The sequence below is a fragment of the Eretmochelys imbricata genome, chromosome 2 (assembly GCF_965152235.1).
Source record: "Eretmochelys imbricata isolate rEreImb1 chromosome 2, rEreImb1.hap1, whole genome shotgun sequence".
Taxonomy (NCBI): Eukaryota; Metazoa; Chordata; order Testudines; family Cheloniidae; genus Eretmochelys; species Eretmochelys imbricata.
The window spans coordinates 49,039,833-49,067,069 of NC_135573.1; the positions used below are offsets into that span (position 1 = coordinate 49,039,833).

General features: G+C 43.1%; 1 protein-coding gene across 1 annotated transcript in view; it reads right to left on the reverse strand.

The window, feature by feature from the left end:
• Positions 1-3,304: 3,304 nt before the first annotated feature.
• Positions 3,305-27,237, reverse strand: part of LOC144261013 (carbonic anhydrase 13-like) — a 38,976-nt gene continuing 15,043 nt past the window's right edge. The window contains 5 exon segments of the mRNA XM_077810068.1: positions 3,305-5,694; positions 10,073-10,228; positions 11,372-11,434; positions 13,045-13,140; positions 17,087-17,205. Of these exon segments, the coding sequence (XP_077666194.1) occupies positions 5,581-5,694; positions 10,073-10,228; positions 11,372-11,434; positions 13,045-13,140; positions 17,087-17,205 (548 nt within the window). The 3' untranslated portion in view covers positions 3,305-5,580.

Here is a 27,237-nt window from a genome sequence, read left to right on the forward strand (position 1 = left end):
AGTGGGGATAGGCCATGAAAGGGCAGCTTATGTTTGATGAGCTGGAGAAGGGGAAGACAATGGAAGCATACAAGGCAGGGGCAAAGTGATGGCTAAGAACATGATCTTTGTAGCGGCATTGTGAATGGACATGAATGGGGCACAACTGCATTTGTCAAGGCCAAAGAGAAGGATTTTACCACAATAGAGATTCAAGATGATCAGAGCTTGGATGAGTGTTTTAGCTGAGTGGATGGATAAGGAAGGCTATATCTTAGAGGTGTTATGCAGAAAGAATCAACAAGATTTAGACCTAGCCTGGAGGTGAGGATCCAGAGAGATGTCCAAGTTGAAGATGATGCTCAGGATATGGGCCTGATTTACAGGCAAGATGGTGGTGTTGTTTACAGTGATAGAGAAAGGAGATGTGAAGGAGGAGGTCAGGGGATGGACTGGGCTGCAGAGATTGCTGGGCCATGGTGACAGACCCCATGGTATAGAACAGTCCAACACCCAGGCACTGGCAGGAGGCAGCTCCCAGCCTGTGGGGCCCCAGTTAATGGAAAGCACAGAACCCCTGCCACGCATGAAGCCACCTGGGCTGGGACTGCTGATCCCCCTCACACAGGGGGCAGGGGGTTCCTTTTCACTGAACAGAATCAGAGTTGGCCCCTAAATCACCTTGGCCCCTAAAACTCCAGCCTGGCCCTGCCTCACACCTTGCCGTGCCTCCCCCCCGCCCCACCACCACTGCCAGTCCTCAGCCTCGCTTCCTGTATTCCACATCCCGAATCCCTCCCAGCCTGTACCACTCGCCCAGCCACCCACACTCCACACCCCCAGCTCCCCTGTATCCTCCCACTAGTCCACACACACACACTCTGCACCCTCAGTGTGCACCCCTCACCCACAGCCCAGCCCACACCCCCACATTCCACACCTCCAGCCTGCACCCCCCGCCTGGCACCCTCTGTAACCCCTGCACCTTTCTGAATGCACTCTTCACTATCGGACGTGCAGTATTCGCAGTGGTAGCACCTTCAGAGCCTGGACATAGTGGAGTTGAAGTGGCAGCCAGGGCTGACGTGGAGCTGGGTGGGTTGCTGCACTTGTGGCCAAAGCCCCTGCAGCACTCACAGTGCCACTAGGAGTAGCTCTGAGTTGCTGAGTCATGGCCATGGCAGTGAACTTACCTGTGATGGGGGTGGGGAGTAGGAGCGCTTCCCTAGCACCCCAGGTGGGGGCTGATTCCTGCTCCTTGGAGCCCTGGCTGGTAGCTGCCCTCTCCTCCAGGCAGTTCCGCCAGCATCATCCCTTGCCACCGCCACTGCCACCCTGGGCAACTGCCTAGTCTGCCTTTAGCTAGAGCAGCCTCTGCTCATCCCTCTGCCCCTTTCCCAAACTATGGTTCTATTTTAGAACTTCATCCTGCACTTTTTGTAGATTCACAGATTCCAAGGCCAGAAGGGACCATTTTGATCATCTAGCCTGTCCTTCTCTACAGCACAGGCCACGGAACTTCTGCAAAATAATTCCTAGAGCAGATCTATTAGAAAGACAGCTACTCTTGATTTAAAACTTGTCAATGATGGAGAATCCACCACGCCCTTCATACATTATCCCATTGGTTAGTGCCTGCTTTCTCTGTGCGTAAAGGCTGCAGGATCTGACCCAGAGAAAGTGATCTGCTTGATTGGGCCGTTTAGGCAGAGCCTCTTAAAGGGCTTTGGGAAGATGCATTGCCCTTGGAGGAGTACTGAGAAGCATTCTACTGGAGTGGGCATGCTCCTGGGCACAAAGAAGCTGCCATCTAATAGGCTACAGCTTACTTTCCCATATGTTCCTACACAGCTGGGCAGCTCTACTGGCTGGTGCATTGTGCATGGAGCTGTGGCCATGCCTCCCTCCCACTCTCAGTGGGGCACCGTGCACGCAAGAGAATAAAAGGAAGCAGAACCTGTATTCCCATGAGCTCAGGGACTTGAATTCTGCATGGTCCATACAAAAGGAGAGAGAGACATTGTGACTTGACCCTCTCCCTGCCCTCTGCACATTACAGAAAAGCAAGAGCCCTACAAAAACATGAGATGTAAAGGCCAGATTCTGCCTGGCACTGTTGCAGCTGCAGAGCCAGAGGAAGGGAAGGTGCTAGGGGTCTTCACCACTTTGTGCAGCCCGCATAGGTACCAAGCCAAACTGCAGACCCTATGCTCCCCAGAGCCCAGGAACTGCTCCCCCATCTACCTTCCCTGCAGGAGCACAGTGCCCCAAAGGGGCTGGGAGGCAGTGGAGTTCCCCTGCCCCCACATCAGTAGGCAGCAGAGCTGACTGGCTGCAAGATGGGTAATAGGACGCAACCCACAAAAGGGTGCAGTCATGGCACAATTGAGCTCCACGTGCTATTTTACCATTCTGTTAAATAAAAACTGTGGGCTAGATTCTGGCCCCCACCATGCACCACCAGTGTGGTAAAGAGAAGTTAAAGGGGCTTTCAAGCCAGTTTAATCAGCTTCTGGGGATTCCCTCAGTGTAACTGCTGAAGTTTTGGCCCAGCTAACTCCACATCAACACTCTCACAGGCCCCAACATGGAGGCACGTTAGGGGAAGGACTGGTGGAAAAGGAAGGTGGCTGGACTGCATTCTTGATCCAGTATCTCCAGCTGTTGGAACAACTCCTTGGAGGTTGGGGCAGCCAGGCACAAGTAACAACAGTCTTGAGGCTGCTCTAAATTGTGCTGGCGTTGGAACTGCCCTGAGAATCATAAAGCTCCACAGCCTCACTCAGGTCCTGGAGCCAAGGGTCTGTTTAATTCTGAAAATAAAAGTCTTGTGACAACCAGCCATCCAGCTACGTGTCATTCCTGACAGCTCCAGATCTCAGCAAATGCCCTTCATCTTTTGGCTGACTGCACATTTCATACTTCTCGGTATCAAGTCCCAAACACAGAAGGAGGCCAACACAATCAATATATCGAACAAAGCCACTGCTAAGAGGCAGAGGAGGTCTATGTTTTAGCACTGCCTGCTCAGTTGCAGTATGTCTCAGCAACTAATAGGGCACCACAATAGTTTAGATGCATTGTACTAAAATAAAGAGTGCCTAAGACATTGGATGACCTAAGATTGCCCAAGACATTTCACTTAGATCCTGTTAACAATATCTACTCCAGACTTCGTTTCAACTACTTTGTCTTCAGATCCATCACAAAACTAGAGCTGAAAAGCAAATGCTGCAACTGAACCACAAGCTTGGCTGTGGGCATCTAGGCAAATCTGTAGGCTGTCGGCAAACTCCAGTCTATTCAGTGGAAAGTACAAGACACATTGACAACATCTGTTTTTATTTGATAAAATCCTTACAAATATCAAACCACTGTATCGACTCCACTATTTATTTTCAATGCAGGAAAAACAGCTAAAACTTTTTATATTTCTATTATGAACACACACAGCAGTAGCCTCATTATTCCTGTCCTCAGGCAAATCAGTTCTTTAGCACCCTTTACACAATGTGTAAATTTCATTCATGACATCCTGCAGCTACTCACACGACAGGGAAACAGACCAGATGCAACATCAGGTCAAAAAAGAAAGGGAAAAAACACACGCGCCAGCAATTATACTCTACACACATACTTGTCATTTGAACAAGACCACACTCACTTTTTTTATATCTACCTGGGTCCTCCTGCCTATCCTGGTTAGCGGGGACTGAAAAAAAAGTGCCTGCAGGTTTTACATTTGGCCATTCTTGTCCACAGCTCCTGTTGCTGCATTGCCTCTATTGCTTCTCCCATGGACAGTTTTCTTTTTCTCACTGCTCAAAATACTGTATTGCAATGAGAGGATCTGCAGTAACAGAAGCAACTTAAGCTCCCCCTGAGAAGAAGCACTCTACTGGAGTGGAGGAGAGGACAATCAGACTTACTTTATCTATCTATCTATCTATCTATCATCTAAACTAAGCTAAACAATCTATTTACTTATAGAGGAATGTGAGGGACTCGGGAATCTCTGCAAGGTTGGCCTTGCTTGTATGGTATCCCCTCAATTTTTCCCTCCTGGAGGATGGGTCACCGTACCAATGGAGAAGGCAAGAGGTGCAGCCTACAAAACCTACAGTCCTAGGCATCCTGGAGAAAGAAATACTCAGTTGCATGGAAGGGTGGCTTTCCCTCTATGTGGCTGCTCTCATACTTCCTCCCACTCCTGCACGAGTTGTGTGGCCACTGGCTGATTCTCCCTTGGCTTCACGGTTACAGCCCCGGAGAGAGTCAGGGGGAGTTACTACCACTTCATGTGGCATTAAATCCTGATTGGATTTTTGAGCAGAAATCCACAGGCTCAACAGGAAAGTTGCTGTAGAGAGTGGCTGGTCCTTTGCTCCACTCCCATCAACATCCAGCTCTGTTCTCAAAACAAGGCATGGCACCAGCTCCGCAGAAGACCAGTGGAGAAGTGCTGAAGGAAAAAGATTGAGAGGAAAGAGCTACTGAGATTTCAGTTCCCTTTGCTTGCAGAAGCAGAAGGGAAAGTTTGGGTCATAATTTTCATATTTTAAGGGCTACAGCTAGTTCATTAAAAGCAAAAGAAGAAAACTGGCCAACTCCATGATTGCTCCAGGGCCACAATACCCATGGAAAATAATTAGTGGATGCACTGCACCCACCAGCAGCCAGCTCCCTCCCTTCCCCGCAGTGCCTCCCATCTGCTGGTGTTCCACTGATCAACTCCTCGCCCTTCCTCCCAGCGCCTCCTGCCTGCCGCAATCAGCTCTTCCACAGCATGCAGGAGGTGCTGGAGGAGCGGGGAAGAGCGGGGATGGGGCACAGTCAATGGAGGGGTGGAACTGAGTGGGAAGAGGTGGAGCGGGGGTGGGAAGAGGCAGGACAGGGCTTGGGGGAAGGGGTGAGGTGTGGGTGGGGCGGGAGCAGGGTCTGGGGCAGAGAGGGGGCTTGAGCACCCCTGGGCCCCGCAGGAAGTCGACGCCTGTGAATACATTTGTATACTTTATGGGTTAAATGTCATTAGTGGATACTATGTTTTTTGGTAAATCTATCATGGCGTCCCAGCTTAAACAGGATCCCTTTGCTTATGATCAGTAATGGAATCCTACCAGCTTTAAAATACTAAGTTCTCCTTGAAAATTAAAGGAAGAAGCCAGTCTAGTCCCTAAAGAAAGATTTATGGTGTTAAAAAAATGGGCTTAGCCCTTTAGGGGGCTATGTATCCTCAACTGCAACTGACATGAAAGGGAGTTGCGGGTGTCCAGTACCCTGCAGGAGTTGCTCAGCACTTTGCAGGATCAGACTCAATATAAATGATTGTATTCACATGCACAGACTGAAACGAAGTTGTTCAGAAAGCTCTGCTGCAAACACTAACACCACAATGCACACGTACCAGTTGGGGCAAAACCCATTCAAACCAGTTAAAATCAGCCCAAGTGCTACAAGTCAGGACATCTTTGTCTTGCTGAAATGACTGCATTGAAACTGAATAATAAAATAATACCTATTCGTTAGGCACAAAGCATATTATTATTAAAAAACTAATTCAGCCTAAGTGGTCTCAGCAGTGGCTGATTCTTGCTTTACTCCTTAATTCCTTCTGACTTCCCGTCCCTTTAAAGGCTGTGGTGGCCGGTAGTTTCTCAGCATGCAGCAGGCTGCCTCTCCCTCAGCAGTACACAGAAGGCTGCGGAATTTGGCTAGCTGCAGATGAAAAGAGGTATATAGAGTTCAGCAGAGAATTGTCATGCTAAGGCTAAATGAAGAATTCTAAGTAATAAACATGAACATACTTGTCACCTTTATTTCACCAAGAAGTATGGGGATCGTATTTTCTACAGCACACCTGGAATGGCCAATTGGCTATTTCAGCCCTTATTCCTGTTAGCTTTTATTTTTCATTTACATTTTGTGAGTGTTGTTTCAGACATTGTCTGGGTATAGCATGGTATTCACACTTGATCTTTCCTAACCTGAAGCCTAAAGAGAATTCTCTTTTAAGATTTCTGCACTCTATTTTGCAGTCCAAAGGCCAGCATAATTCCGACTAATTTTTTTGTCCCATACGGATTGCCTGGGAGCCAACATGAGCAAGCAAACAAAATCTGATTGTATGCCGTCATGGCGCAGAAATATCACCATCAGTGAAGAATGATGGATGCTGTGCTACAAAACACTTCTCTACTTACCATTTTTACATCATCCACCTGGCACACAATACAAAGCAAATAATAATTACTAGAGATGAGCCCAAACTGAAATATCTGATCCAAACTTTCTCTCTCACACACACTGACAATTAGGAAATGTTTAAATCTTTATCCAAACTTCGCAATTTGGATTTATCTCAACAATAAGGCAAACTGGAATGCCCAGCACAGATAATTATGAACTGTGAGGGCATTTAGATCTGGATTTGATTCCAGATCTGAACCTTGCTAATCTGACCTATTGTGAAAAGTTATTAGTTTTATACACTAGCTTGCTTCAGACTGTTTTCCTTTATTTAGTTAACATTAGTAGGGCAGCACAAAAGTCATGATTCTGATAGTGGATATATAGTACGTTATGGCAGGGTCACTGTCCGGGGGGGGGGGGGGGGGGAAACAAACTTCCTTCAGAAAACAAGCATCAAAAATAAAGTGGTTATTAAGATAGTTATCTGGGAGAGGCAGCAGAGGGTAGAAAATAGCTGATGACCAGATTCTCTCACTTCCTCACACTGAGTAGAACCTTACTCCTCAGGTACTCCCATTGATTTCAGTAGGTCACTGTCTTTTGCTTTGGGCTGTGCCACAGAAGTACAGTTAATCCCTAAGAGAGTAGAGAATCAAGCCCACAGTCAGAGCCCAGAAGGCTTTAGGACTGGCCAGGAGAGTCCCATTCTTAGGGTATTTCTACACTTCAGAGACTATACCAGCATAGCCATGTTTTCAAAGCTATGTTGGCATAATCTCTTAGCGTAGACACAGCCTACACAAAACGAAGAGATTTTTCCATTGCTATAGGAACCCCACCTCCTCAAATGATGGGAGCAAGGTTGACTGAAATATTCTTCTGTCAACACAGATATGTCTATACTGTGGGGTAGGAGGGCATAGCTAAGGTTTTATTTCCATACCCATGACTGCCATAGCTATGTCCATCTAACATTTTAGTGTGGACCAGGCCTTATTATCCCCTCTTAGGGTCCTGAGCTCCATGCTTCCAAGTAGGAAAGAGAGAGAGGCATGTTAGGCTGCTTCTCCATAGTTAGTCTGGATTCTAAGCATAGAGATCCAGCTGCAGGTGCACCCTTACCACAGAGCTCCCTAGAATCAGGCTGCCTGTCTGTGAGCCTAGAAATATGGCTAGAACAGCAGCACTGGGAGGGGATATATAGAGTAAGGGTCACTCTACCCACAGCTTTAGGCACAGACTGGGCACAGACCATACTCTGGGGGGTGGGGGAAGCTCCAGATACAGGGGAGAATCAAAGGGGGTTACATCAGGGAAACTCAAAGTGGGGTTTGGGGCAGAAGGTGATCTTGGGAGGGGAAAGGAAGAGAAGTGGAGGAATTCAAGAGGGAAGCTAGCCCAGGAGGTGGAGGTGGGGATGGAAAGCTAGGGAAAACTTGAACTGAAGTAGATGGAAATGATGGATGGCAAGGGAGGGAAAAGTATGTAAATAGAGTGGTGATACTTATGGATTACTTATGCAAATCAGTAAAATTTGCATAATACATCCAGATTTCCAAACTCACAGCCTTATGATGTATGTCAGTGTCTCAGTCGACAGAATAAAAACAGAAACTACTGACTCATACTTCTTTAATCACGGTTTCATTGGCAGGACACTTCAAAACCCAAAATTAAGAACATGCACCACTATGTAAATTAAAGTATTTAAGTAACTAATAACATGGCACGCTCAATTAAGAAAATGTATCTGAGAATAAATTAATTTTCATTAAGCAATTAATTAACAAAAAGTAAAAAATAAAACAACTCTCCCTTTGAAGTTACTATTCAAAAAATTAAGGCATTTTTTCCATAATGATGTTTCTGGTAAATCACTGGAAGCTTGAAACTGACATTTGTTTCTTTATTTTTAAAATATTTCCCAAGTGGAAAAGAATAAAATCAATAGAGGAAGAAATTGTATTTTAAGTTTCTAAGAAAAAAAATATAAAAATGAAGAGTTAACAAGCAAATTGCAAAGTAGTACCAGTCAAGGCATGAACTGTGATTTCCTTTATGTTTGTACAGCACATGGCACGGTGGGCGCAACTGGAAACAAATAATATGTAATAACAAACCATTTTTTGTATTTAATTATCGAGCATATAAAATATCACACACTGAACAGGATAGATCGAATTTGAAATAATATATAGTAAGAAATGAAATAATGTGTTGCATCAGATACTGATACTTCATTCCCTAAAAATGGTATACACGTTCCCTGTTCCATGCAACATTGCACTTTTAAAGTATCTTAACTAGAGACTATGCCCAATCAAATTTGGGTTTGGGAAGTTCAGGGCTGGATGTAAACTTTGGACAGCAGTAATAATCATCATATAGCACCTTTTCATCTTAAAGAGCTTTACCAAGCCCAGTAAGCATTATACCTATTTTACAGATGGGGAAGGTGAAACACTGAGTGGGTAAGTGACTTGTTCAAGGCCAGCTGCTCCCAGAGCTCAACATCTCTTGATTCCCTCACTGGTGTCCTATCCACTGAAACACCTGGTTTGCATTTTGATCAAAGATTCAGGCCAGTTCTTATTTCTTCTGAACTGGTTCTTTCATTCTTAGTAAAATGCTACTCAAAGAAAATGCTACACATAAAAAGAAGGCTACTCTTCATGTGACCTTTAAACTTCCTAGCTCTTCTTTTGAGTATCTGAACTCTCTTGAGAGATAATGCTTCTAGGTTGAGATCCTGGCCCACTGAAGTCAATGGGAGTTTTCTTTCTGATTTCAGCGAGGCCAGGATTTCACCTCTAGAATCCGCCAGCAAAGAGATACCAGTCAAACCACACCATTTAAAACTTAGCAGCTACTGGGCCATGCCACATTCTACCAATCTTAATCACACTGTGTAGCATCGCTCAGTGGGACAATCTTATTCCTCTTAATTATAGTCCTGCTAGGGGATTAGTCTGAGCTACAGGATGGCTCAGCAAAGCTGTTCATTGGCAAAGTTGGAAGTGGCATTATCTGGCAAAGAACAATTAATGTTACTGAGTGAGTTATCTATAACACAGAACAGGTAAATACTGAGGTGTGATAAGCCACAAGTTTGTAATGTGCCAACTGGAGTAATGATGCCCACCAACAGCAGCACTGGTTACCAATTCCTAATAGTAGAAACCCATATTCCCTTTAGCATCTTCATTGCATAAGAATATTAACCTCAGTAACCACTGGATGTCACTGTTGGTCTACAAATATATAGCTGGAAGGTCAATTTTACAGCTGCAAGTAACCTGAGAAATATAAAGGGCAGTTCCAAGTGGTGTGCTCATCCCTCTCCTACATTCATTTAGCCTGACTGTTAGGAACTAGTTATTAGTAGTAACCACAGTACTCAGATCAACCAAATTTCATACCCTTGGTATCTAGGAAAGGCTCTGTATTTATTTGGCCATTTGCTGAACTGGAATTCTATAATGAATGAGTTAAATACAAATAAATAAATGGATAGTGGCGTTTTGGAGACAGTAAAGTATACAAAATTAAACTCAAGTGGTTCTTATCATCACCAGAACCCTCAAATGAAATTAACTATCAGTTTCTTTCTTGCATTTTTCCCAATTTGTAGCTCCCAAACAATTTTTTTAAATTTCAAAACATTTTAATAATAATACTTGATCATTCTGATGCCTAAAGGACATCAACAAAAATTCATGTTAATTTCAAATTTATCTAGAAACTCAAGACAAAAATGTAAAGCACAAAATTTGGTAGGGTAAGAAATGTCATAATTAATTAAATATCTAAAGCTATAAATAAAATAGTCTTGTGAGTATCACTTTAAACCATAATTCAGTTTAAAAAACATTATATTTGAAGGGTTGGGGGGATCAAAGTGTACCTGCTCAGAGGAAACACTTATAGGCTCTCTGAGAATTATCCAGATGACACTTTCAAGAAGAGGTGGAACAGTAAGAGAGCCAAGATAAGTCCAGTAGTCCAGAGAGTGAGGAAGCAAACAGGAAGGGTCAAAGTTTGTGAACAGTGCTTGTTTACCCTGGAAAAAGAAGCATGCACATTCTAACCCAGAACCACCACATTTAGCAACCACTTATTATGCAGTCTAGTTAATTTCTTTATGGTGTCATAACATTTTGTTTATTTAAAAGTGACAAGCAGGATCTCCCCCACTAGTCATGCCAAAGGAAAATTATGGAGAGAAAAACTGTAAGAGATTGTTCCATTGGTGGGGGCCAGGTTTGCATGGCTCTGGAGGATCACAGAGGTACATCTACACAGCTCACGGCAATGAGCCTCCCAACCGAGCTCCACAGACTTGGGCTTGCTACTGTGCTAAAAATAGCTCTGTAGATGTTGCATCTTAGGCTCTGAAACCTAGGGAGGGGAGTGGGCCAGAGCTACCCATGTGGAGGTCCTGTGCCTCTACAGCAGATCTGCCCCAGTGTTCCTTCTGGTGACAGCAGGGTTTCACTGAAGCCATGCTACCAGGCACCCCTGTTGACTATGAATAGCCTAGTGATGGGGGTCTGATGTAAAAGTAATACAACATCGGGATATATTATCCTTTGCTTGGAATGTCTGTAGAGCTGATGGGATGGTAATCTGTGTCTTCTGCAGTCTGACACCAGCCCATTAATGCCTCCCTGGTCCACCCATCCATGCCCTCCGTCCTCATGTGGATTTTTGGATTAAGAGAGAGGCTTCTGAAGGGTTTGATGTCACAGAGATAACTGCCCCCCTCCCAGTCACAAATGAAGGGCCAATTAATGCATGCAAGGCCACTCCATGTGCTGATCAAAGGGGACACGATTCTCTTCTCCCCCCATAAAACAAGGGAGAAAATATGTCTCAACTCTCCATATTCTTAAAAAAAAATCCCACAAAAATAAAATGTGCAATTATCCAACGTCAGTGATCTTGATGATAATGTTATTTGTCAGGGATTAAATTGTTACAGCTAATTAATGATCTTCTCCCCTCCCCCCGCATTGTACAACAAAATAATTACAATGTGCTGGTTTGCGTCTGACTTTATCCAGCAAAAGTGCCCCTAAACTGCCCCAAATCAGAGCTAATCCTTGTTTACCGGCTGTAAATACCTAAGGAATGTGAATGTGAAGCATGGAAGAAAAAGAACAGCAGCAAGAAGTACTGGAGAATTTTAGGAGAATTACTTTACCTTGGCTCTAATGGTATCCAAACGGTCAGTAATTTTCTTCAGCTGAGAGTTACATTCACCAATCTGTAAAGGCAAATAGTCAAAGATCAAACTCTCGAGGGAAGAATATGCATTCACTTTCCACTTATTAATGTTTAATTTTAAAGTTTTTCACACAGGGCCTGATCCTTCACCCAGTGAAGTTAATGGTAAAACTGATAAACATCAATGGATGCAGTATCAGGCCATTATTAATTAAAACAACCTGGAACAAATGCTGATTATTCAGAAAGAGGGATGTCATTCACTTTTCTGAGGCTATTTTTTCATTAGCTGTATCAGTCTGGGGAGTTGATTTTATTTTTAGTTCACTTTTTGTAGCAGTAGAATAAAAGCTATTTTTCTTAACAGTGTTTTACAGAGGAACTGTAAGAACCTCAGGCTGTATACATGATGTGAATAAATTAGTCTACACCCTTTTTAAGCTTAAGTTTTTTAAAGCACACTGGAAAATTCACGAACATGACTCTTCTGTGTGACTCATGCAAAATCAGGTTTCTCAGCAATGTTCATTGGGTCAGGAGGGTGTACACTGGGAAGGTGACAACACGTATAAAGGAGTGGCTCATGAAAAGAGTACTTTGTAATTAGTTGGCAAGAATGGGATAGGTTCAACATGAACAAGCAGCACAAAACATGTCAAGGATCCCTGATGACACTGATCTCTGCAGCATGACAGCTGTAATATAGTCACAGAGATGAAATTCACCAGTCAGCACAGGGACAGAAGGCTCCAGATGAAGCAGAACCATTGCAGTTACACAGTATGGGAGGAAAGTGGGGAGAAGGCAGCTTTGCAGCAGCCCTCCATATCACTGATATCAAGCAAAGCTTGGTTTGCATTTGCTTTGCAAAGACAGGGTGTGTGCCTGTCGTGTAGCCAGGAGTCCTGCAATTATATGGATGCAAAGGCCACAAAATCCTGTTGACAGCAAGGGTCTTAAGCACTGCTCCAACCCAGGGCATTAGCATTTCCAAAGTGGCAGTGGCTATCACCGTATTAACGTGACACTGAAGTAGGGGCTACAGAGCTGCTCGGCACCCTGTCCTCTAATCACAGGTTAAGATTTTTGTGTCCTTTCTGGGGTTCCTTGCACAAAGTCAGTGAGGCTGTGGGATGGGGTGATTTTTTTATCCTAGAATGAGCAGGTTCTCAAGTGTATGATTTTGTTCAGAGATTTTAAGGAAACCCTCTAAAGTTTGTTTTCCTCTTGAGACAGAAAAGAAGCAATTCACCATTGGAACAAACAGCTAAGGGAAGTGGTGAATTCTCCATCTCTTGATATCTTCAGATCAAGACTAGTGCTTTCTGGAAGATATGCTTTAGAAAAACACAAGTTATTGGGTCATACAGAAGTGCCTGGGTGAATTTAAATGGCCTGCAATATACAGAAGGTCAGACTAGAGGATCTAATGGTCCCTTCTGGTCTTAAACTCTATGAATTATGGTGTCTTACAGGTGATGCAGCAATCTACTATTACAAACATATTAAAAATTAGGCATGTGTTTTCTGCCTTCATATTTTTGCTGCTGCAGAATTATGGGTAAAGAGATATTTGCTACAGAATAACAGTTTTGTTGTCTAAGCTTATAACACAGATTTATTAAAAGGGATAAAGCAATCGTTGCTTACCTTTAGAAATACTGCCATGACAGCTAATCCATCCCGCTGCCGAGCAGCCTCAACAAAAGTGGAATATTTGTCCGAGTTCCAGTGAACCACATGAAGCTGAAAGGCAAAAGCACAAATACTGTCAATTCCCACTGAACTGGTGCAATTACAATTAACATGCAATTGTACTAGTGTTGAGGTTTCTACTTCACCTGTTTATATTCAGACGCATTCAATTTTCCAGCTGCAAATATTTATGTTTATTGAAATCTGGAAATATATAATCATACAAAGGGCAACAACAAGCACTGATGTGGCTGGATAGATATGAGAATGGCACAATTAACAGTATTTTTACATTTCAGGTACAGCAGTTACTATTAAAAGTCAAAATTTAGCAAGTTACCACCACCACAGTATCTATGGATACTCACTGTTCTAAATATGGGGAAAAACTGCAATTTCGTAGGCCAAAATTTTCAAACATTGAAGGCTAAAGTTAGGCTCTTAAATCCACATTTAGTAGAGCTGGTAAAAATAAGTGGTAGAATAAAATCATGCAAATTTCATCAGCATTTTCCCCTCCCTGCTCCCATTTCCTCAGTCAAAATTTCAGCAAAACATTGATCTGCCTTACAGCTGGTCATGAAATGAGGAGGGGGATGGGAAAATGAAATTTTCACAAAAAAATCTCCCTCCCCCCTCTTTTTTCTCAAATTTAAATTTTGCCTGAAAAATTTTCAAAGAAAACTTGAAGTTTGGAAAAAAAATTACCAGCTTTTGTATTTAGGCATCTAAATAAAAGTGGCCTGATCTTCAGGAGGTGCTGAGCACCTGCATTTCCAACTGATTTCTGACTGGGAATGTTTTGTGGTAGATTTGTAATGAGCAACCTCGCTTGTTTGATGTGTAATTGCTTGGAAGCTTCACGCAGACTGGTCCAAATTCAGAAGATCCACTCTGGCTAGTCCTAGGATTGCCACGATTTGGCGAGGTAAAAAGCAAAGTGATCTTTGCCCCAGTGTCCTCCAACCCCTCCCACCAAGCCATGCTCCCTAAAGTCATGTTCGTACTCCCCTGTCAGGAGCCTTCAAGTCTCTACGGAAGGTGCTAAGTCAGAGTCAGATGTCTCTCCTAGCTTGTGCAGAGTACTGCTGTTCTCTGAACTGCCATGCTGTTGAGTGTACGTAAGTGCTATATAAAAATTAATTTATTATTTTCAAAGTACTGTACAAACATTATCTAATAAATCTCATAAGACTTACTAACTCACCCAGAGTCTATCTTCCCTATTCTTCAGAGAAGGAAACTCAGAGTAGTTGAAGATCACATTTTTCAAAAGAGGCTTTTAATTTTGGGTCCATTTTTAGATTTTCAGAACCTGATTTTCAGAGGTGCTGAGAATCTGTTGCTCCCAGTTACTTCACTTGGTAGACTTCACATGCTTGTTGAGCTCCAGACGGACACACAAAAACTGGGGACCCCAAAAGTAAAGGCTTCCTTAGAAAACATGGGTCTTAATGGCTTGCCTGAATGAACTGCATGGGAGGCTGTGTGGTCTTGTGGATAAAACAGGGGTCTTGGAGATCTTGGTTCTAGATCCTGCCTCAGACATGGACTTGGCCTTTGGCAAACTGCTTAATCTCATTGGCCTTAAGGTTTCCCTACCTGTAAAATGGGTAATACTTGGTGTTGTGAGGCATAATTAATGTTTGTTAAGCTCTTAGGCCCAAACCAACAAAGTACATAAGTATATGTTTACCTTTAAGCACGTGAAAACTCCCATTTAAGTCAATGGAAATACCCTCATGCTTACAGTTAAACACATGCTTAAGTGTGTCGCCGGATTGTGGCCTTACGACTTGTCTACATGGGGAAATAGCCCAGAATAGCTATCACAGAATACCTCCTGTGTGGACAATCTTATTTCGCATGAAGGTGTCTGAGTGTGGTGTAGCTTAACACGTTTTGGAAGTGAAGCTAAATTGCACCCAGGAACTTTCAGTGCAGAGTAAGAGTGTCCAGTTGGGGAGTTAGTACAGAATAGCTATTACTCTTTAAATTCATACCCTAGCTTATTTAGCAATAGCTTCCCTACATAGACAAGCCCCGAGATATCCTTGCAGGAAAGCTACCACAGAAGTCCAAAGTAGTATTATTAAGACCAGAAATAGAATATAGGAATTCATACCTCACTTCTCAGTCCAATAGACCATTCTGTGTGCACATGTATGCATGTTAGTATTCTGGAGCTTACAATGTCTCCATCGGACCATTCACGATTTTAGATTCACAAAAGCTAGATTGAATAACTTTTAAAATGTTATATTTTGCATACACAAACAGGAAACAGATACTTTCAGTCGGAATGACTTTTATTGTGAATTAAAAAACAACAAACAAGAAAGAACAAAAAGTAAAATCCCTACAGCTAAATAAACCACACTACTCCCTGTAATTTTTCAAAAAGACAAAAAAACCAACAAAACAAACAAGAGCTGTGAAACATTTTGGGGTAGAGCCCCATTCTCAATGGCTTGTGACTTCTCTTTTAAGGTATGTATCCCATCTTACCACCGCTCCTGCACTGCAGCTTCTTGAAGAGAACTTGGTCTGGCCAATGCGATGCCACAACTCAACAGGACCGGGGAGCCCTCTTGTTTCCTGATGTCCTCTGACATGGGGCAAGCCACGTAGTCTTCTTTGCTTGTGAACTCTCTCTTTCTTCTAGCATGTGCCAATTTGGCAGAGGTGCTTTCTTGATTTGTTAGAGCATTTTCTTCAGGGAGTTCGGCACTGAAACTGCATTCTCATCTCCTGGGGTATTTCTTCTGCATGACCAGTGCTCAGCAGTCTCACTCTTTCTTCTGGTTTCCTTATCCCAAAACCAAAACGATGTCTAACGTGCTTCTTGCAGAAAGTTACCAAAATGACAAGCAGTGGGAAGCTTTTTAGACTGGCTAGAAATTCAGAGAGATTTTCTCCTTCCATTTGGTTTCTGAGATGGAACTTATTTTTTTTTTCAGCTAGAAATTTGGTTTTGGTACATAATGTTTTTAAGCACCTCTATTAATTCTTTATACTCCATCTCACCTGGTTCCTGTGGAAAACATAAGCCTTTAAACACTGCAAATGTCACTTTTCCCACCAGTGGTAGAAAAATTGATTTTTTTTCTTACCACTGTCTTCTATAGCATTTCCAATAAAATACTGATCAGGACTTTGTACATATATTTCAAATTGTTCCTCTTTTGCATTATAGTGAAAATCTGCCATATTTCCATAAAAATTTATTTTTACCTTTTCTATTTTCCTTTTTTACCCAGGAAAACTCTCACTTTCTCTGAGCTATTTGTTGTTTGAGATCCCATTTTCCTCACTAAAATACTTGTTTTATTTTTCCCATACGCAAAGAGGAAACAGATACTTTCAGTCTGAATTATTTTTATTGTAGAATAATCAAAAGCAAGGAACAAGAAAGAGCATAAGTAAAGACTCCATGAGAGAGCACACTGTGCGTTTCTCCTCTGTGACATTCTGCACTAAATGGAACACTCACAATGGCTGCCTGTCTCTGTAGGCAGCATAGTCCTTAGAGATTTAAAGGTGCAGTACACAGAAAACAAAGGCATAACTGTCACATTGCTACATACACCACAAAAATAACCACCCAACTCTTCTGCAAATAGTAAAATGCACATATCCTCAGTAAGGCCGATTAAAAAAAACAAATCTGCAGTTTCTATGTCAGGCTTATTTTGAGATATAAACGATTCCAAAGGAAAAGTTAAAAATTAAAAACAAAAAAGATTAAAACAATTCTCAAACAATAAAAATCCTCTAAATTTTCCACTTATAATATTTCATGTACTTCTTGTCTTATCCTTTGCCAAGGTCTCCAAATATATTCTCCTTTGGCAGAGGATCACACACGAAAAATTTTAGGCACATTGCTCATGTTTTGAAAAGTTAGGGAGGCAAAATCTGTCTTATAATGGAACACTAGTTCAACCTTAACTACAGAGAGACTGTGGCCTCTATATAATTCAATACAATGCCTTACCTCCGCTGCATACTTCTTTCCATCCACTGCATGCTCAGAGCCAATGTCATCGCTGGCCCCCCAATGAAAGTGAATTTGGCGCAGCCTATAGCTTCCAGTGAGTGGTCCCCCTCTCAGCACTATAAACCAGATAATAAGAGATTTTTAGCCAAGGCAACATGCATTATAATAAAATCTTCTGACCTATACTTTCATGCATACAGCATTATTTTGGGATCCAGGCATCTCAAATAGATTCTCAAAGCATATGTATTAATAGGATACCACTACTGCACAACAACAATAGAAAGGAGAGAATATGCCCTTCAAAACTTAAGTTATATATGTAAATTAGCTAATTAATACTACTAGGGGATGAACTGAGATCACCTAATGTGTCTTACTATAGGCAGAAAGCAGTACTTGTTGGCTGTTTTTTTTTAATTCTTCTGAGAAATTGAATTATTATTATGCAATCTATTTGGCAGCTACATTCTTATCAACACATTTCAAAGTGACACTGACAACCAAATTAGGCCTAAAGATTATGCCATAAAAAGGTAGATTCTTTAATAAAATTGGAGGAAAATAGGTCAGTTGGTTTAAAATTTATTTCAACATTCCTTGGCATTGTTTGAAACCCAGATGAAACTGTACTGTACCAAAGCATGAAAACCAGGCAGTGAAAATGACTATAAACAAAGTGAAGCTAATAATGCATCTGTTTTGTCCAAGTTCAAAATTAGTGCATGTAAAATGTAAATAAATGGCACATTAAGAACACATGTAAGGCACGTGTGTGTTTTATTTGTGTAAATATGTCTCTCTTTAAAAAAACAAACAAACTAGAGATGGATCCAAACCAAAATTCAAGATCAGAACTGTAGATCCGATCTCACCTGCAGTCTCCCTCTGTAATTCCCTGATGCTGAATTCCCTGCCTCTTAGAAAAGCTTCATCTGATTTCAGCTCTTCCCCCCCCTACACACACACACCCAAAAAAAGGACTATTATGCTCTGGGGTTCTGGCTAGACCCATTATAGAGATATAGAAAAGGGGATCCAGTCATCTAAGGCACAGGATGGTAGGACGTACACCAACAACAAAAGTGGAGGGTGAAAAGGAGAAATAAATTGAAGCTATCAAGAACAAAAATCCACCAAAGGATGAGAAGAGAAGAATTTCTTTATTTGCCTATACACTAATGCTAGGAGTCTGGGTAACAAACAAGAGGATCTGAAATTGCACATTTATGAGCGTGCATTCAACCTAGTTAGTATCGCTGAAATCTGGTGGGAAAATTTGAATTATTAGAATGTTAAAATCACTGGCTATAACCTATTTAGGAAGGTTTGAGTAGACAAAGGAGGAGGGGGAGTGGCACTGTCAAAAATGGCATTACTTGTTTCTGAGTCACTGACAACTCAGAAGTAAATGACCTTGAATGCTTATGGATCAATGTTCTAACAGATAAAGTACAAAATAGGATACAAGTTGGTGTAAGCTAAAAAACCCACACCAAATCAGAGTGGAGAACAGGATGACCGGCTCCTTAAATAGGAAAAAAATATAGATGACAATTTCTTAACTCAAGAAGCATTGCATCCAACATGGTGGAATTCTACATTAGACCTCATCTTGACATATAAAGGGAACTGATCACAGAACAAAAAAGTTACTTAGATACAATTTATCATGTTTTGATTACATTTCTGTTCAAAGAGAATAAAATCCCAGCCAATTACACACACGCTTGTGTGATCACATACACACACACACTGCTTTAAAAGAGCCAGTGTCACAAAGTTTAAAACAATAAATGACCTGAAAGAAAACAAAATCATCACTGATAAATTTGCAGATGACACAAAGATTGGGGAAGGGTAAATAATGAAGAGGACCAGTCACTGATACAGAGTAATCTGGACTGCTTGGTAAGCTGGTTAAATCAAACAATATGCATTTCAATACAGTGAAATGTAAGGTCATACATCTAGAAACAGGGAGTGTAAGCCATTCTTACGGAATGGGGGACTCTATCCTGGAACACAGGAAAATTTTTTGAAGATCGTGATGAATAATCAGCTGAACATGAGCTCCCAGTGAAACATGGCTAAAAGGGCTAATCCTTGGACACATAAACAGGAATGTCAAGTAGGAGTCATGGGGTATATTACCTCTGCATTTGGCACTGGTGCGGCCACTACTGGAATGCTGCATCCAGTTCTTGTGTCCACACTTCAAGAAGAATGTTGAAAAACTGGAAAGGCTTCAGAGAAGAGCCACAAGAATGACTGAAGGATTGGAAAACATGGCTGATAGTGAGAGAATTATGGAGCTCAATTATTTAGCTTAACAAAGAGAAGGTTAAGGGGTGATTTGATCACCGTCTGCAAGTACCTATTGGGGAACAGAAATTTGATAATAAAAGGCTCTTCAATCTAGCAGACAAAGACAAAGATCCAATGGCTGGAAGATGAAGCTATTCAGACTAGAAAAAACAGATTAGACAAATTCAGACTAGAAATAAAGCACTTTTTTTTAAACAGTGAGGATAATTAACCATTGGAACAATTTACCAAGGGTTGTGCTAGATTCTCCATTGCTGGAAATTTTTAAATCAAGTTTGGATTTTTTTAAAAAATATATGCTCTCGTTCAAGCACAACTATTGTGTTTGAATCAGGAATTAACTCAGGGAAGTTCTATGGCCTGTGTTATGCAGGAGATCTGACTAGATGATCACAATTGTATCATCTGGCCTTAAGATCTATGAATCTATGAATATGGGCCTTGATCCTCAGCTGTGCTGCATATATGTTGGGGGTGGGGGGAGTCAAAGGAGAAGTCCCAAAGAAGCCATTTGCAGCTTCCAGACCCAGGGCTGTTTCTATGCCAGGTCAGTCCCTGACCTAATTTGAAATAGCCTCAGGGTTGATCTAAACTATGCCAAGTGGCTGTGGCCCCAAGTGGCTGGTATGGGGATCACCAACGCACAGTCACACTTCAGCCATGCCTCTTTCTAATAGGCTATATCAGCTCCACCTCTAGGATTCTCACACTGAGGGGATTCCCAGCTGCTTGGATTAGCTGACTTGGATTGAGGACACAACATAGGAGAAAACCTAGCCAATGAAGTCTGAATATAGGTTCAGATCTGAAGTTACAGTTGGGCCCATTTCTAACTTTTTGTCATGACACTGTCACTTTAAATATGAAACATATTATTTATATAAATAAATTGGGTCAAGAGAATCCAGCAGAAGTATTCCTTACAGAAGTCCAGGCAACACCGAACATGTTGAGATATCATAGAATCACAGGACTGGAAGGGACTTGAGAGGTCATCTAGTCCAGTCCTCTGCACTCATGGCAGGACCAAGTATTATCTAGACCAGTGGTTCTCAAAGCCGGTCTGCTGCTTGTTCAGCGAAAGCCCCTGCCGGGCTGGACTGGTTTGTTTACCTGACGCGTCCACAGGTTCGGCCAATCGCGGCTCACACTGGCTGCGGTTCGCAGCTCCAGGCCAATGGGGGCTGCGGGAAGGGTGGCCAGCATGTCCCTTGGCCCGCGCTGCTTCCCGCAGCCCCCATTGGCCTGGAGTGGCAAACTGCGGCCAGTGGGAGCCGCAATCGGCCGAATCTGGGGATGTAGCAGGTAAACAAACCGGTCTGGCGTGCCAGGGGCTTTCTCTGAACAAGCAGCGGACCGGCTTTGAGAAGCACTGGTCTAGACCATCCCTGACAGGTGTTTGTCTAACCTGCTCTTAAAAATCTCCAATGATGAAGATTCCACAATTTCCCTAGGCAATTTATTCCAGTGCTTAACCACCGTGACAGTTAGAAATTTTTTCCTAATGTCCAACCTAAACCTCCTTTGCTGAAATTTAAGCACATTGTTTCTTAGCCTACCCTCAGAGGTTAAGAAGAACAACACCCAAGCTGCCTCCCACTTTCAAATTCTTAACCAGTTCCTCCCTATTTTTCAAAATCAAACCTAGAACAGCCTCTCCCCGAGTAGCTTTCTCCACCTTCTGAAATAAAAAATTGTCTCCAATACATTCCAAGAACTTGTTGGATAATCTGTGCCCTGCTGTGTTATTTTCCCAACAGATGTCTGAGTAGTTGAAATCTTGTGCTTTGGATGATTTTTATATCTCTGAACACATACTTATTTGAATATTGTTTGAACACACACTTGTAAGCTACCAAAACACAGTATTTAAACCAAATAAGTAGGGTTGTCAAGTGATTTAAAAATAAAATGTGATTAATCGTGTGATTAAAAAATTGATCGAGATTCATCGTGCATTTAATTGCGCTGTTAAACAGTAATAGAATACCATTTATTTAAATATTTTTGGATGTTTTCTACATTTTCAAATATATTGATTTACAAAGCAGAATACAAAGTGTACAGTGCTCTCTTTATATTTCTTTTTTATTACAAATATTTGCAATGTAAAAATGATAAAAGAAATAGTATTTTTCAATTCCCCCATTACATGTACTGCAGTGCAACCTCTTTATCATGAAAGTTGAATTTACAAATGTAGAATTATGTACAAAAATAATTGCATTCAAAAACAAAACAATGTCAAACTGTAGAGTCTACAAGTCCACTCAGTCCTACTTCTTGTTCAGCCAATTGCTCAGACAAACAAGTGTGTTCGCATTTGTGGGAGATAATGCTGCCCACTTCTTGTTTACAGTGTCACCTGAAAGTCAGAACAGGTATGTCATAAATATAAAGGGAAGGGTAAACCCCTTTAAAATCCCTCCTGGCCAGAGGAAAAATCCTCTCACCTGTAAAGGGTTAAGAAGCTAAAGGTAACCTCGCTGGCACCTGACCAAAATGACCAATGAGGAAACAAGATACTTTCAAAAGCTGGGAAGAGGGAGAGAAACAAAGGGTCTGTGTGTCTGTGGTATGCTGCTTTTGCCGGGGATAGACCAGGAATGGAGTCTTAGAACTTTAGTAAGTAATCTAGCTAGGTATGTGTTAGATTATGATTTCTTTAAATGGCTGAGAAAAGAATTGTGCTGAATAGAATGACTATTTCTGTCTGTGTGTCTTTTTTGTAACTTAAGGTTTTGCCTAGAGGGATTCTCTATGTTTGAATCTAATTACCCTGTAAGGTATCTACCACCCTGATTTTACAGGGGTGATTCCTTTACTTCTATTTACTTCTATTTCTATTAAAAGTCTTCTTGTAAGAAAACTGAATGCTTTTTCATTGTTCTCAGATCCAAGGGTTTGGGTCTGTGGTCACCTATGCAAATTGGTGAGGATTTTTACCAAACCTTTCCCAGGAAGTGGGGTGCAAGGGTTGGGAGGATTTTGGGGGGAAAGACATGTCCAAACTACATTTCCCAGTAAACCCAGTTAGAGTTTGGTGGTGGCAGTGGATATTCCAAGGACAAAGGATAAAATTAATTTGTACCTTGGGGAAGTTTTAACCTAAGCTGGTAAAAGTAAGCTTAGGAGGTTTTCATGCAGGTCCCCACATCTGTACCCTAGAGTTCAGAGTGGGGGAGGAACCTTGACATGGTGGCAGAGTGGTGGGATTAACCTGAAATAATTTTGAGATCAATTTGAGATTTTTTGAACTAGAAATACAGATTTTAAAAAGGAATTTTTTTTTCCTTTGGGGCTGCTGGAAAGGAGGTCCAGAAAGCAGCTGAAACTGAAAGCAGCTTGTTTTTTCTCTGCTTTGGGGCCAGAGGAGAGACAAAAGGGGATTATCTTTGTGAATTGCAGGTTTTCTTTGCCTGGAGGCAGGGTACTTAACTCCTGCAGGGAAATTCAGTCTTTCAAACCAGAAGGGTTTTTTTTCCCCTAAAAGTAAATAGGGAAAGTGTTCTACCCATTTGCCTGGAGACAAAAGTGGCAGGGTTTATTTTTTTTAGGATTTTGATTTTTTTACAAGGAGCACAAGTTTGAAAAGGAATTTTTTTTTCCTTTGGGCTGCTGGTAAGCAGGTTTCCAAGTAGTTGGAGGTTTTTTGCTTTGATTTGGGGCCAGAGCAGAGACAAGGGAATTGTCTTTTTCTGTAGGCTGACAATCACTATCAGAGAATAGGTATTCTATTCCAGCACAGCAAAATTTTACAGCAAAGTTTTGTTTGTTTATTTCTAAACCAATTTCTAAATCGGGTGTAAAGTTAGTTAAAAACAGAGAGGTTAGGATGACAAAATCCACGGCTCAACAAAAGCTGGAATTAGCCAGATTTCAGGCTGAGGAAAAACAAAGGGAACATGAAAGACAGATAGAACTCATGTGGCTGAAGAAGGAGGAGAAGGAAAAAGAGAGGAAGCATGTGGAGGAGGAGAGGGAAGAAGAGAGGAAGCATGCACTGGAGATGGAGAAGGTAAAGGTTCAGCAGAATATACCAACAAACCCTAGCAATCCTTCTCCAGGTACCACTTCCCATCCCAGAAAGTTCCCCACCTACAAGGTGGGCGATGATACTGAGGCCTTCTTAGAAAACTTCGAAAGGGCCTGCCTTGGGTACAACATGTCTACTGACCAATACATGGCAGAGCTGAGGCCGCAGCTCAGTGGACCCTTAGCTGAGGTGGCAGCTGAAATACCTAAAGAACACATGAACAAGTATGAACTGTTTAAATCCAAGGCGAGAGTCAGAATGGGGATAACACCCGAGCAGTCTCGTCGGAGGTTCAGAGCCCTAAGGTGGAAACCAGACATGTCATTTACCCGACATGCCTACCACATTGTGAAACATTGGGATGCCTGGGTATCAGGAGCAAGTGTTGAATCTCCAGTAAATTTGCCCTTCCTAATGCAAATGGAACAATTCTTAGAGGGGGTTCCTGAGGAAATAGAAAGATACATCCTAGATGGGAAGCCCAAAACCGTAATCAAGGCAGGAGAGACTGGAGCCAGATGGGTGGAGGTGGCAGAGAAAAGAAAACTGGTCACAGTTGGAGCGGAGACCAGAAGGGACAACCCCAGACCACACCCTATTACCGGGGGCCACCCAAAGCCCCACCTACCTCCCAAAGAACCCTCCAGACACCTTATCGTCCCACCACCCCGTTCTCCAGCAACCCACCTCGCCCCAGTGACCCGTCAGCTGGACGATGTTTTAAATGTAATGAGCTGGGGCATGTAAAGGCCAACTGCCCCAAGAACCCCAACAGATTACAGTTCATTGCACCGGGATCACACCAGAGGTCTGCAGGCCCAGATACCTCCCAGATACCCTTGGAGCAGAGGGAAACTCTGAGTGTGGGCAGGAAGAAGGTCACCGCGTGGAGGGACACCGGAGCACAAGTGTCAGCTATCCATGCTTCCTTAGTGGACCCCAATTTAATCAACCCAGAGATCCAAGTGACGATTCAACCCTTCAAGTCCAACTCTTTCAATTTGCCTACAGCCAAGTTGCCTGTCCAGTACCAGGGCTGGTCAGGAACGTGGACTTTTGCAGTCTATGATGATTATCCCATCCCCATTCTGTTGGGGGAAGACTTGGCCAATCATGTGAAGCAGGCCAAGAGGGTGGGAATGGTCACCCATAGCCAGGCTAAACAAGCCGTGAGGCCTAGCTCTGTTCCGGAAACTTCTATCAGGACCCAGTCAGAGGTGATGGATCCAGACCCCAGGCCAATGTCTGCAACAGCAGTAGTGGATCCAGTCCCAGAGACCCAGATGGAACCAGTCCCAGAACCGGAACCAGCAGAACAACCAGCACCAGACCATTTGTCAGCACTGAATCCAGTACTTGCAAACTCAACACCAGAGGGCCCCACCGAACCTGAACCAGCAGCAGCCGATAACCCTACACAAGAGGCTCAGCCGGAGCCTGAATCCCAACATAGTGCACCAGCGGAAAGCGGTTCACAGTCAATGGAAACAGCCCCATCCCCTACATCGCTTCCAGAGGGACCAAGCATAGGTCCACAATCCAATGAGGAACTGATGTCTCCAGCATCAAGGGAACAGTTCCAGACCGAACAGGAAGCAGATGAAAGCCTCCAGAGAGCTTGGACGGCGGCACGGAGCAACCCACCACCTCTCAGCTCTTCTAATCGATCCAGGTTTGTTGTAGAAAGAGGACTTTTATACAAGGAAACTCTTTCTGGTGGACACCAGGAAGACTGGCATCCTCAGAGACAGTTGGTAGTTCCAACTAAATACCGGGCCAAGCTCTTGAGCTCAGCCCATGATCACCCTAGTGGCCATGCTGGGGTGAACAGGACCAAAGACCGTTTGGGGGGGTCATTCCACTGGGAGGGAATGGGCAAGGATGTTTCTACCTATGTCCGGTCTTGTGAAGTATGCCAAAGAGTGGGAAAACCCCAAGACCAGGTCAAAGCCCCTCTCCAGCCACTCCCCATCATTGAAGTTCCATTTCAGCGAGAAGCTGTGGATATTCTAGGTCCTTTTCCAAAAAAGACAGCCAGAGGAAAGCAGTACATACTGACTTTCATGGATTTTGCCACCTGATGGCTGGAAGCAGTAGCTCTAAGCAACACCAGGGCTAAAAGTGTGTGCCAGGCACTAGCAGACATTTTTGCCAGGGTAGGTTGGCCCTCCGACATCCTCACAGATGCAGGGACTAATTTCCTGGCAGAAACTATGGAAAACCTTTGGGAAGCTCATGGGGTAAATCACTTGGTTGCCACTCCTTACCACCATCAGACAAATGGCATGGTGGAGAAGTTTAATGGAACTTTGGGGGCCAGGATAAGTAAATTCATAAATGAGCACTCCAATGATTGGGACCTAGTGTTGCAGCAGTTGCTCTTTGCCTACAGAGCTGTACCCCATCCCAGTTTAGGGTTTTCCCCATTTGAACTTGTATATGGCCGTGAGGTTAAGGGGCCATTACAGTTGGTGAAGCAGCAATGGGAGGGATTTACACCTTCTCCAGGAACTAACATTCAGGACTTTGTAACCAACTTACAAAACACCCTCCGAACCTCTTTAGCCCTTGCTAGAGAAAACTTACAGGATGCTCAAAAAGAGCAAAAAGCCTGGTATGATAAACATGCCAGACAGCGTTCCGTCAAAGTAGGGGACCAGGTCATGGTCTTAAAGGCGCTCCAGGCCCATAAAATGGAAGCATCGTGGGAAGGGCCATTCACGGTCCAGGAGTGCCTGGGAGCTGTTAATTATCTCATAGCATTCCCCACCTCTGACCGAAAGCCTAAGGTGTACCATATTAATTCTCTAAAGACCTTTTATTCCAGAGAATTAAAGGATTGCCAGTTTACAGCCCAGGGTGGAGACGGCGCTGAGTGGTCTGAAGGTGTCTACTACGAAGGGAAAAGTGCTGGTGGTGTGGAAGAGGTGAACCTCTCCATGACCCTTGGGTGTATGCAGCAACAGCAGATCCAGGAGCTGTGCACTAGCTATGTGCCAATGTTCTCAGCCACCCCAGGACTGACTGAACGGGCATACCACTCCATTGACACAGGTAATGCTCGCAGAATTAAAGTCCAACCTTACTGGGTGTCTCCTCAAGCTAAAACTGCTATAGAACGGGAGATCCAGGATATGTTACAGATGGGTGTAATCCGCCCCTCTGGAAGTGCATGGGCATCTCCAGTGGTTCTAGTTCCCAAACCAGATGGGGAAATACGTTTTTGCGTGGACTACCGTAAGCTAAATGCTGTAACTCGCCCAGACAACTATCCAATGCCATGCACAGATGAACTATTAGAGAAACTGGGATGGGCCCAGTTCATCTCTACCTTGGACTTAACCAAGGGGTACTGGCAGGTACCGCTAGATGAATCTGCAAAGGAAAGGTCAGCCTTCACCACACATCTCGGGCTGTATGAATTTAATGTACTCCCTTTCGGGCTGCGAAATGCACCCGCCACCTTCCAAAGACTTGTAGATGGTCTCATAGCGGGATTAGGGGAATATGCAGTCACCTACCTTGACGATGTGGCCATATTTTCGGATTCCTGGGCAGACCACCTGGAACATCTACAAAAAGTCCTTGAGCGCATAAGGGAGGCAGGACTAACTGCTAAGGCTAAGAAGTGTCAAATAGGCCTAAACAGAGTGACTTACCTTGGACACCAGGTGGGTCAAGGAACTATCAGCCCCCTACAGGCCAAAGTGGATGCTATCCAAAAGTGGCCTGTCCCAAAGTCAAAGAAACAGGTTCAATCCTTCTTAGGCTTGGCCGGTTATTA